At 45.8% G+C, this 12,756-nt stretch overlaps 1 protein-coding gene across 1 annotated transcript in view; it reads left to right on the top strand.

The window, feature by feature from the left end:
* The window catches only part of ALG8 (ALG8 alpha-1,3-glucosyltransferase), a 35,118-nt gene extending 22,960 nt beyond the window's left edge, over positions 1-12,158 (top strand). Inside the window, 5 exon segments of the mRNA XM_073612816.1 lie at positions 2,314-2,453; positions 3,930-4,069; positions 7,587-7,684; positions 8,896-8,968; positions 11,446-12,158. Of these exon segments, the coding sequence (XP_073468917.1) occupies positions 2,314-2,453; positions 3,930-4,069; positions 7,587-7,684; positions 8,896-8,968; positions 11,446-11,677 (683 nt within the window). The 3' untranslated portion in view covers positions 11,678-12,158.
* The last annotated feature ends 598 nt before the right edge of the window (positions 12,159-12,756 follow it).

Below are 12,756 nucleotides of genomic sequence, written 5' to 3'. Positions count from 1 at the left end.
TATTGGGTTACCAATGTTTTTTTTCGTGACTGTGGTCCCAACTGCCTCGAGATCATTCACAAGCTCCTCCCGTGTAGGTCTGGGCTGATCCCTCACTTTTCTCATGATCATCCTCACCCCATGAGATGAAATCTTGCATGGAGCTCCAGACCGAGGGCCATTGATGGTTATTTTGTATTTCTTCCATTTGTGAATAATCGCTCCAACAGTTGTCTTCTTCTCACCAAGCTTCTTGCTGATGGTCTTGTAGGCCATTCCAGCCTTGTGCAGGTCTACAATCTTGTCCCTGACGTCCTTTCACAGCTCTTTGGTGTTGCCCGTGATGGTAAAGTATGAATGGAAGAAAGATTCTGTGGACAGGTGTCATTTATACACATAATGAGTTGACCTTTCTTAAATTGACAGGACTAATCTGTGTACCACATGAGCACATACTGGTGCCAGAATTATTGGTTGGTAGGGGATCAAATCCCTATTTTACTCACTGAACTGCAACTCAATTGTATCATGTTGTGTTTTTTTTTTTTTCCTGGATTTTTGGTTGATATTCTGTCTCTATCATTTAAAATACACCTATGATAAAAATTATAGACCCTTCATTTCTTTGTAAGTGGGCAAACTTCCAAAATCTGCAGGGAATCAAATAATTACTTTTCCCTACTATATACAATAAGTGCACACTCATCGGTAGACACAAAATACCGGGATACACAGGAAATGAAGTCACCCAATACTGGCACATTCCGAAAGTGAATCCTGCACACAAAAAGAAAAAAGTGCATTAAAAGAATCTAGTGAGTGCTGAACTCCTTACACACACAGCTTGCTCCTCCATTATTCATTTCATCAAAAGGATGTGAACTTCATTACATGCACAGCTCTCTACCCAATATCTGTGCCAGATCTGCACTCCAGTAGACTCACCTCACCCCCCAGTATCCATGTCACCAGTGAGATATTCACTCCAGTACACACAGCTCACCCCCCCCCAGTATCCATGTCACCAGTGAAATATTCACTCCAGTACACACAGCTCACCCCCCCCAGTATCCATGTCACCAGTGAGATATTCACTCCAGTACACACAGCTCACCCCCCCCCAGTATCCATGTCACCAGTGAGATATTCACTCCAGTACACACAGCTCACTCCCCAGTATCCATGTCACCAGTGAGATATTCACTCCAGTACACACAGCTCACTCCCCAGTATCCATGTCACCAGTGAGATATTCACTCCAGTACACACAGCTCACCCCCCAGTATCCATGTCACCAGTGAGATATTCACTCCAGTACACACAGCTCACCCCCCCCCCCCAGTATCCATGTCACCAGTGAGATATTCACTCCAGTACACACAGCTCACTCCCCAATATCCACGCCATTGGTGAGATCTGCACCCCATTATACATGGCTCACTTCACAGTGTCCATGTCACCACTGAGATCTTCACTCCAGTACACATAACTCACTGCCGAGTATCCATGTCATTGGTTATATCTGCACCCCAGTACACACCTCATTCCCCAGTATCCATATTATTGGTGATATCTGCGTTCCAGTACTCACCCCACTCCCCATTATCTATTTTACTATTGATATCTGTACTCCAGTACACACAGCTTACTTCCAGTATCCATGTCACCAGTGCGATCTGCGCCCCAGTACACACAGCTCACTCCCCAGTATCCATGTTGCTATTGACATCTGTGACCAGTGAGATCTGCATTCTAGCACACACCGCTCACCTCCCAGTATCCATATCACCAGTGTGATCTACACTCCAGTACACACCGCTCACCTCCCAGTATCCATATCACCAGTGAGATCTACACTCCAGTACACACGGCTCACCTCCCAGTATCCATATCACCAGTGGGATCTACACTCCAGTACGCACATCTTTCTTCTTCATATCAATGTCACTAGTGAGTTATGTACTACAGTACACACAGTTCAGTATTCATGACATCAGTGAGTTCTTCACTTCAGTACTCATAGCTCACTCCTCAGTATCCTTGTCGCCAGTGAGATCTGCACTAAAGTATTGACATAACTCACTACCCAGTATCCATATCCCCAGTGAGATCTTCACTCTATTATACATAGCTGATTACTCAGTGTCCATGTCACCAGTGAGATCTGCACTCCAGCACTCACCGCTCAAAGAATTTAAAATATTGAAAGTTACTTTTGAAATGACATTATTATGATATCATATTTTAGCATGTGGGGTTAGTGATGTTGTCATCTCAGTGTCTAATTAGGACCAGAATATCTGTTATGGGAGTTCTAACCCTTTTGTGATGCAGGTGTCAAGATGCATCTGGTGGACCCAGCTGCCATACGGACTGGATCCATGACGGGCGGGTTGGTTCAGGAGTTTGAGCACAGCATCCTTCCATCCGTCACTCCACTGGCCACTTTGATCTGCACCCTTCTCTCCATCCTGGTAAGGAACAAAGAGATGGCTACTGAGCTTCTCTATTGTCCTCGTTGCACTAGCTCAGTCCTTGCACCAGGGGATAGATATAGATAGATAATAATTAATTTATTTATTATTTGTGTATATATACACTATGATTCAAGATAACTGAGCAACAGACTTTAGTGCCTCCTGAGTCATTTACCCAGAATCAGGATCCAGATTAGGAGTATGGGAAGAATAGTGCCCCATTGTTGGTGTCAGTGGAAGGAATAGTGCCCCATCATTGTCAATGGGGGGGGAATAGTGCCCCATTGTTGGTGTCGGTGGGGGGGAATAGTGCCCCATTGTTGGTGTCAGTGGGAGGAATAGTGCCCCATTGTTGGTGTCAGTGGGAGGAATAGTGCCCCAAGTGCTTGGTAAAGACAAAGGGCTGCAGTTTGGAGACCACCCATGTAGTCTATAGAGGAGATTTGCTTATGAGATTTTGTGTTCAGGTTCGTTAAAGAGGAACTTTAGTCGATTTTTTTTCTTTTTTTTTTTTTTAAATAAGTCGGCAGCTTTAAATACTGTAGCTGCTGACTTTTACAAATTAAACACTTGCATGGAGTCCAGCACTATCTTCCCGTGTGCCAGTTCTATGCTGGGAGTACCTGGCGCCACCATTTTGGATGTTGGGGGGGGGGGGGGGGGGGGCTGTCACCTCCTGCTGTTTTACATCCGGATCCCTACTGCACATGCATGAAATTTACGCTGTGCTGTCAGGTGTGTAATGTGTCCCAGGAGGTTGCGGGAAGGGGGGTGCCAAGCTTACTAAATTCTCACTTAGACAAGAATTGTGGGAGTGAATACCTGTCAGAAAAAGGTACCTACTCCCAGAAAAAAAAAACAACCACCAAATATGTTAGGGGTAGGCAGATGAGTGGTACTTTTTAAGTGAAAATCTGCTCTAAAGTGTATGAGAACCTGAACAATGAACTTCTATTAAATACCGTAGAAAGTAGGTACTCTCTGTGGGTGCATATCGCACCCAACCGCTACAAAAACTGCACTGCATGTTTTATTTTCACTTTTGAAAAACACCCCCCAGCATTTCTGGCCATGACCATCTTGAATAAGAGCAGATGATTCATGTAGGATTTACTTCCTGGAATCCACCTGCCCTTAGCTCAAGCATGGAAGGTGTGCTTAGCTGTGAAAACCCCTCCTCCCCTCCCTGAAGACTCCTGGAATACATTATATCATTTTGGCCTGGGCCTGGAAACCAGGAACTCTCCTCTCTGTTTTATCAACTTGGGTTCTCTAGATTGGAAACCAGGAAGTAACTGAAGATATGTAAAAAAAAGTTTAGAACAAGTAAATATGATCTACTTTCCCATCTCTATTTACTAATGCTAACCGTATAAGGATTGAAAATAGTCAATGTTGATGGAGAGGGTGAAGTTTTGCTTTTAAGGTTATTGCAATCCATAAATTGACTACATGCGTCCTGTTGTTTCCCAGCCGTCTGTTCTCCTCCTGTGGAAGAGACCCCGCGGACCTGCCGGTTTCCTCCGCTGCCTGGTCCTGTGTGCCCTCGGGTCATTTATGTTCGGCTGGCACGTACATGAGAAAGCCATCCTCCTGGCCATCCTTCCATTAAGGTGAGGTTTCTCTGTATTAACCACTGTGCTGCCGGCCTTCTATGTACACTATATTACCAAAAGTACCACCCTTTGCAGCTATAAAACTCTTCTGGGAAGGCTGTCCACAAGGTTTAGGAGTGTGTCTATGGGAATGTTTGACCATTCTTCCAGAAGTGCATTTGTGAGGTCAGGCAATGATGTTGGACGAGAAGGCCTGGCTCGCAGTCTCCGCTCTAATTTATACCAAAGGTGTTGAGGTCAGGACTCTGTGCAGTTCAGTCAAGTTCCTCCACCCTAAACTCACTCATCCATGTCTTTATGGATCTTGCTTTGTGCACTGGTGTGCAGTCATGTTGGAACAGGAAGGGACCATCAACAAACTGTTCTCACAAAGTTGGGAGCATGAAATTGTCCAAAATGTCTTGGTATGCCGACAGCTTAAGAGTTCCCTTCACTGGAACTAAGGGGCCAAACCCAACCCCTGAAAAACAACCCCACACCATAATCCCCCCTCCACCAAATGATTTGGACCAGTGCACAAAGCAAGGTCCATAAAGGCCAGTCAAGTTCCTCCACCCCAAGTGAGTTAAAACTTCATTATGACTTGCCCAACTCGCATTTTTTTTAGATATATCCAACTGAGACATGCTTTTTACCCTCAATTTGGCAGCCTCTTGATCTTGAGCCCAGTGACCTGCCACCCAGTGGCTGGGTGGCATCTGGACACGGTATCGGACTAACTTGCCACAAGCGCACCGTCATTGGTCCTTGAGAAGGGAATGCAGAGGAGGGAGGGGGTTATTTCTATAGGATTGGGCAATTGCAAGTTGAATTCAGCTGGCAGTAGGGATTTCTTTGGCCTTTAGATATTCAAGACCTTAATCTCTCATGGGGGGGGGGGGGGGAGCCACAATGCAGGTATTATTCTGTAAGATTACAAAAGGAGTCCATGACGTCAATAACTATGCACTTGCCTTCGGTGGGAGGTTCGAACTGTGTATATCTGTCTGGGCAAGTGTTGTTTTATTTGTATTTAATGTTTTTTGGCTAGGGGGTCCTCCTCCACCACCCTAAGCTCGCTCATCCATGTCTTTATGGACCTTGCCATTAAAGTTCATGTGTGTAAAGGCAGGCGTCCCAATACTTTTGGTAACAGTGTATCTTGATGTTCATGGTTGGATGGGCTGGGTAGAGGTTTCCTCTTAAGGTGTGTTTTTATATAACAGTAGTTGTATCTCCTCCCTTCCTACAAGCCCACTCTCATGCTGGCATTACATGTTACAATCTCTGCTTGTTCAATATTGTTATCATTGTACCAACAGCCATATATATAGTGCATGGAGCCACCTGAATGTGTACAGATTGAATAGACCGTTAAAGTATATATGAACCCTTATCTTGCATTTAGTTTAAAATCTAAATGAAAGGCAAAACATATTGGGGGGGGGGGGGGGGGGTTGTGTCAGCACAAGTCTTAGCTATTGGAGAACAGGCAGGCTGTTCTCCCAGCACAGCCAGAAAACTGACCACACTGGCCTTGAAGAGCTCTCATGCCTAGCATGGTCCATTTGAAGAAAGAAAGCAGGGGGACTGGCAGGATCACCAGGCATTTCAAACAAAAAAGAAGCAATGCAAAGAGAACAGGATTATTTTTACCACAAATGCATTGGAATCAAACAAACACATATCAGGAATATGAAATATTGGAGTAACGTATATTCTTTAAGGTAGGCCCTCGTATAATAAAGCTTTGGTAGTTAAGATCTGAAGGTCCCGGGAGCTGCACATCAGAGCAAGACCCGCTGTGTGCAGGCCACGCTTCCATTCCAACGCGTTTCACTTCACCCACTGGCGCTTACTCACTACACTTTCTTGCAGCCTGAGTGGCTCACATACATACCAAAATTTTGGTGTTTCTAAGGGAGACTTTTCAGTCAGACAGTAACATGTATGGCCAGCATACGAGTGGACTTGCCTCTCAGCAGGACTCCCAGATTTGGAGAATCCAGCACATAGCTTGACCTCAGTTGGCACTGAAATGGATGCAACCAGTGGTGGCTGGCGCTCAATATTTTTTTTTCGCAAACAAACCTCCCCCTGTCACTCGCACCAATGCCAATTCCCCCCCTGGGGAGACAGACGGTAAAGTGGCCTTACCTTGGGAGATGTCAAAGGTGGGGGGATAGGGGCTTCTCCTCTCAGCCGAACAGGCGTTGCTTCTCCTCCTGGCCGAACAGAAAGTTGGCCCTGAGACCTGATTGGCCAGGAGTCCTCGGACTCCTTGGCTAATCAGGTCTCAGGACTAGAGGTCGACCGATATATCGGCCGATATTTGTCCATTTTTGAGAAATCGGCATCGATTATCCAAATTAGGCCGATATTAAACACTGGCCGCACCGTGCCCACAAGTGTTCCGCCTCCCTTCTCCACACTCCGTTGGCAGAGCAGCGTGGCACTGGACGCTTGCCAGAGCCGCTGAGTGTGTGAAGCTGACATCTGTAACTGAATGCAGAGAGAGACCAGCTGTCAAAATTCAGCGGTGATGTCGGGGGTGGGCAGGACCCGGGTGGGCGGGACCCAGCAGCTATCAAACACCAGCCAATGTGATGGGATCTGGGCGGGCCGCTACGTGTATGTGGCCTCACCCCCCCCCCTTCTTAAGCAGCCCAATCATTGGCTGGTGTTTGATAGCTGGTGGGTCCTGGGTCCCGCCCACCCCTGACATCACCGCTGAATTTTGACAGCTGGTCTCTCTCTGCATTCAGTTACATATGTCAGTTACACACAATTACACTATATCGGCTCAGTGTGAAACCTACCCGTGCCACCTGCCAGTGCCAATCAGTGCCACCAACCAGTGCCACCTGCCAGTGACATCTGTACTGAGGACATCAAGTGTGTGGTAGAGTGACAGGAGCAAACGGGGGAGTGGAGTGGGAGTGGGAGTGGGTCAGTTTGAGATGAAGGAGAAAAAAAAAAAAAAATCGGCCCAAAATATCGGCCACAAAAATTGTCATCATATATCGGCCGCCCCGATTTCTAAATTTCGGCATCGGCCAGAGAAAAACCCCATATTGGTAGACCGCTACTCAGGCCAATCACTTCCTGATTGGCCGGGAGGAGAATCTGGAAGACGATAGCGAATATTGATTTGCTATTGTCACAAAACTGTGTGGGCTCAGTGCACAGTGCTCTGCGCCCCGCGCCCACCCTTTTTTGAAGCCAATTAGAGCCTCAGGCTCTAATCATGTCCTTCCAAAAAAAAAAAAACCCCATTGAAATCTGCGTCTTGCGTCTTGCATGTAGATAAGGATCCGGCGCATGGATTGTGTGTGTGTGTGTGTTTGTGTGTGGGGGGGGGGGGGTGGGCGCCCCTGTGCCCTGCATGGACGGGCCGCCACTGGCTGCAGCGTTGGAATTGGTGGATATTTATCACCATTGGAGTGACTGAAATATATAAAAGGCCTGCCATTAATTCACTTTGCCAGAAACCCATTGCTATGTAGTCTGTCTCTTTTTTTTTTTTTTCTTTCAGCATACTAGCAGTCCACAGTGCAAAGGATGCTGGGATATATTTGATTCTGGCAACAACCGGCCACTTCTCCCTCTTCCCTCTGCTCTTCACAGCACAAGGTAAAAGACCCCTAGTTTTTAGATTGTAAGCTCTAATGAGCAGGGCCCTCTGGTTCCTCTTGTACCAAATTGTAATGTAACTGTACTGTCTGCCCTCAAGTTGTAAAGCGCTGCGCAAACTGTTGGCGCTATATAAATCCTGTATAATTATAATAATGGTCAGGACTGTGCTGAAACATGAGGTTCAACTCCAGGAGGACCGCTAAATCTAGAATTTAAGCACATATAGGTGTATGGATCACATGCTTAAACCGATACTCTGGGACATTGGGTCCAGCTTTACTCAATGTAAGTGTCCATAATGGACATCCTGCGAATCAGTGGGGATGCTGAAAAATCACTGTATTAGTCCACACTGCATACCTTGAGGGTCATGATCTTCTGGGACACGGAGCACGAGGTCGCACGCCTTACACCGCCTCTATTCAGAGAACACCTTTTTTTTTTTTTATTTAAAAAAAAAAAAGAAAGAAAATTCTGTGTATGCAAGGTGTTTTCTGATTGGACAAGTTGGTGAGGAGGAGGAGGTGGATGATGTCACAATCTCCACCTTATCCAGTCAGAGAACTTTTTTACTTTAAAAGTAAACTCCCTTCAATTTTTTTTATTTTTTTATTTATTTTTTTTAGTTAACTGGTTGGCTAAAACCATCGGTGTCTTATAGCTCTTGGAGTAGTGGTGGTTAACATAATAAATATAGGGGGCGTCCCACGTGCAGCCCTTAACATGTTCTGGGGGCCACACAATAGCTAGGTTACATGGACAGGCAATTTGAGTAGATGGTTAAAATTCTCAATGACATTGCTCTCAGTTACATTAGTGTTTGTCGCTCATGCGGTAAATGCAATTACATTCTTGTTGGGATCTGAGGATTACTGCTCCCTATACCATAAGAAATCTTCACTTTCTGACTTGGTGTCGATTTAAGATTTTTTTACATTTTTTTTTTTTGTTTTGTTTTTTTTGTTTACAAACTTTTTTTTTTATTGAGGTTGAATTGTGGTACAATAAGAGGTAAGATGACATTTTTGATACTGTATTAGTAAAAGTTTGTATGGATGTTATTCAATCCTATAGCAGTGATATGATATATAAAGATTGAATCTTGTCCTGTTTTGATCTCTCTAGAATTTACTTGATCCTGTTGTAATAATTTGCTGTAAAGATTTTATTTTTGATTATTAAGAATTTTTCACCAATGTCTTTTTTAGAGTTGCCTATCAAGATCTTTCTAATGGCGGTTTTCACCGTGTTCAGTGTCAGCTCATTGAAGGCACTTTTCAGGTAATCCACTAACTTTTATTCACTGATATTTAGTTGGGTGAACCCCAAATATACCAGGGCACAGAGTGGGTGACTTCTGCAGGAGATGTCCACCCATCACCGCTTTTTATTTACCAAGTAGAATGAGGGTCATGTATTGGGAGATATTGGAGATGAGGGTCATGTATTGGGAGATATTGGAGATGAGGGTCACGTATCGGGAGGGATATATGAGGGATGAGGCTCACTAATCGGTAGATATGAGGGATGAGGTTTACGTATTTGGAGATATGAGGCTCACGTATTGAGAGATGAGGGATGAGGCTCAGGTATTGGGAGATATGAGGGATGAGGCTCAGGTATTGGGAGATATGAGGCTCAGGTATTGGGAGATATGAGGCTCAGGTATTGGGAGATATGAGGCTCAGGTATTGGGAGATATGAGGCTCAGGTATTGGGAGATATGAGGCTCAGGTATTGGGAGATATGAGGCTCAGGTATTGGGAGATATGAGGCTCAGGTATTGGGAGATATGAGGCTCAGGTATTGGGAGATATGAGGGATGAGGCTCAGGTATCGGGAGATATGAGGGATGAGGCTCAGGTATCGGGAGATATGAGGGATGAGGCTCAGGTATCGGGAGATATGAGGCTCATATAGTGGGAGATATGAGGGATGAGACTTGCGTACCGGGAGATATGAGGGATGAGGCTCAGGTATTGGGAGATATGAGGCTCATATAGTGGGAGATATGAGGGATGAGACTTGCGTACTGGGAGATATGAGGGATGAGGCTCGCGTACCGGGAGATATGAGGGATGAGACTCGCGTACCGGGAGATATGAGGGATGAGGCTCGCGTATTGGGAGATATGAGGGATGAGGCTCGCGTATTGGGAGATATGAGGGATGAGACTTGCGTACCGGGAGATATGAGGGATGAGGCTCGCGTATTGGGAGATATGAGGGATGAGACTTGCGTACCGGGAGATATGAGGGATGAGGCTCACATATTGGGAGATATGAGGGATGAGGGTTGCGTATTGGGAGATATGAGGGTTGCGTATTGGGAGATATGAGGGTTGCGTATTGGGAGATATGAGGGTTGTGTATTTGGAGATATGAGGGATGAGGCTCACGTACCGGGAGATACAAGGCTCACATACCGGGAGATATGAGGCTCACTTATTGGGGGGGATATGAGGGATGAGGCTCGCGTATTGGGAGATATGAGGGGTGAGGCTCACTTATTGGGGGGATATGAGGGGTGAGGCTCGCGTATTGGGAGATATGAGGGGTGAGGCTCACGTATTGGGGATATGAGTAGTGAGGCTCACGTGTTGGGGGATATGAGGGATGAGGCTCACGTATTGGGGGATATGAGAGCTGTGGCTCACGTATTGGGGGATATGCGGGATGAGGCTCGCTTATTGGGGGGATATGAGGGATGATGCTCACATATTGGGAGATATGAGGATCACGTATTGGGGGATATGAGGGGTGAGGCTCATGTATTGGGGGGATATGAGAGCTGTGGCTCACGTATTGGGGGATATGCGGGATAAGGCTTGCGTATTGGGGGGATATGAGGCTCACATATTGGGAGATATGAGGCTCACGTATTGGGGGATATGAGGGATGAGGCTCGCGTATTGGTAAATATGAGGGATGAGGGTTACGTATTGGGAGATATGAGGGATGAGACTTGCGTACCGGGAGATATGAGGGATGAGGTTCAGGTATTGGGAGATATGAGGGATGAGACTTGCGTACCGGGAGATATGATGCTCAAGTATTGGGGGATATGATGGTCACATATGGGGAGATATGAGTGATGAGGCTCACATATTGGGAGATATGAGGGTTGCGTATTGGGAGATATGAGGGATGAGGCTCACGTACCGGGAGATATGAGGGATGAGGCTCAGGTATTGGGGGATATGAGGGATGAGGTTCAAATATTGGGGGATATGAGGGTCACGTATTGGGGGGGATAGGAGAGATCAATGAATCCCTGAGAGATGAAAGAAAATGTCAGACGATTTAACACTCCAGCATCTAACAAAGATGAAAAATATCGGGTTTAGGTGGACCGACCCTTCATGTCCTGTTTGAACCTCCTCTAAAAATTCTAGTTGCCTGACTGTAATTGCTGATCATTAATACTTTGAGAATATAAAGATCAGCAGGTATGTAGATCAGGGGTTCTGACTTCACTTGCTGCATACTTGTTCTAGGTCAGTCTTGTTAACACATGAGTTTTGCAGCACAATTGATTGGTTGCTTTTGCTGCTTCTTCTGCTCACAGTCTGAGCTTTTCTGTACAGGAGCTGAAAAAGGCTATTACTTGGTCATATTCTGGTACTTGACAGTGCTTTAAAAAATAAAAAAGTACATTTTATTGTTGTAATAATGAACACAGAGCTTCAGTAACGTGTATGGAGTTCAGCTTTACTGGGTATCTTTTATTGCAATCGCCTTTTCTTGGTATTGTTGCAGGAAAGATGGCCGTCTCCTGGGCTGTATGGAGACCCTGTACCTCTGTGGTTTGGTCCCACTGGAGCTGCTATGTGAGGTCATTTACCCTTTGAGTCCTTGGCAGCAGAGCCTCCCATTCGTTCCTCTGATGCTGACCTCCATATACTGCGCGTTGGGTGTTGGATACGCCTGGATCAGACTCTATGCTTCCGTCTTCACAGATCCTGCATCTGCTCACAAGAAACGTCAATGAAGATGTCTACCGATCGGGCAAAGTGACAGGTTCACGATAATACCCCCCCCCCCCCCCCAACCTCCCAGCAACAGAAACTCACCTTTCCTTCCTTCCTCTGCTCTGTTCAGCTGTCAGGACAAGGAAAGGAAGACCTGTGAAAGCTCCTAAATGACTGAAGACTGTCTTCTGGGGCTTGTGACAGCAGTGGGCCAATCACAGTGCACCGACACGGTCACATACTCCTCTATACTCGGAGGTACTGGGCATCTTTACTCCTGGTGGCTGAACAGAGAATGGGGAGTGAAGGAAAGGTGAGCAGTGCAGGGGAGGGAGGCATTCCAGCAAACCTTTTCTTTTGTATGGCCAAGCACAGGTCTGCTTTAAACTTTGACATAGGTGGACCAAAAAATAAGAATGACGTTGTAAAAAGAAAAACCTTATTTTTATATGATGCAGAAAAAATACTTTTTTTTTGTAATAAAAATGTCATTTGCTGTCATTGTTGTCGTTCTCTGACAGTTTTTAGTGTTCATTCTGGCTGATTGTCTTATAGTCAAAGTCATGCCTTGTACAAAACAATAATGACCATTTGCCAGGAACCCCTAAAGTCTATCTAAACCATGAGTGTTTAACCTGTGGCCCTCCATCTGTTGCGGAACTACAAGTCCTACCATGCCTCAGCCTTTGGGAGCCATGCTTGTAACTGTCAGCCTTGCAATGCCTTATGGGACTTGTAGTTCCGCAACAGCTGGAGGGCCACAGGTTGAGCACCCATGATCTAAACCAGTGGACTCCAAACTACGGCCCGGGGTCCGGATGCGGTCCTTTGTTTTCTTTTATCCGGCACTTGGGGTGCTATTTTACTCACTGACACCAATGAAGGGCAAAATCCCTCCCAATGATTCCAATGTTGGAGCAAAATGCCTTCCAATGACATCAATGATGGAGCCCAATGACACCTACAAGGGAGCACAATTCCTCCCAATGACACCAACAATGGGGCCCAATGACACCAATGATGGAGCACAATTCCTCCCAATGACACCAACAATGGTGCCCAATGATGGAGCACAATTCCTCCCAATGACCCCAATGAT

The sequence above is a fragment of the Aquarana catesbeiana genome, linkage group LG02 (assembly GCF_042186555.1).
Source record: "Aquarana catesbeiana isolate 2022-GZ linkage group LG02, ASM4218655v1, whole genome shotgun sequence".
NCBI lineage: Eukaryota > Metazoa > Chordata > Amphibia > Anura > Ranidae > Aquarana > Aquarana catesbeiana.
Note: the sequence above shows the minus strand (reverse complement) of the source record. Positions and strands in the feature narration are given on the sequence as shown.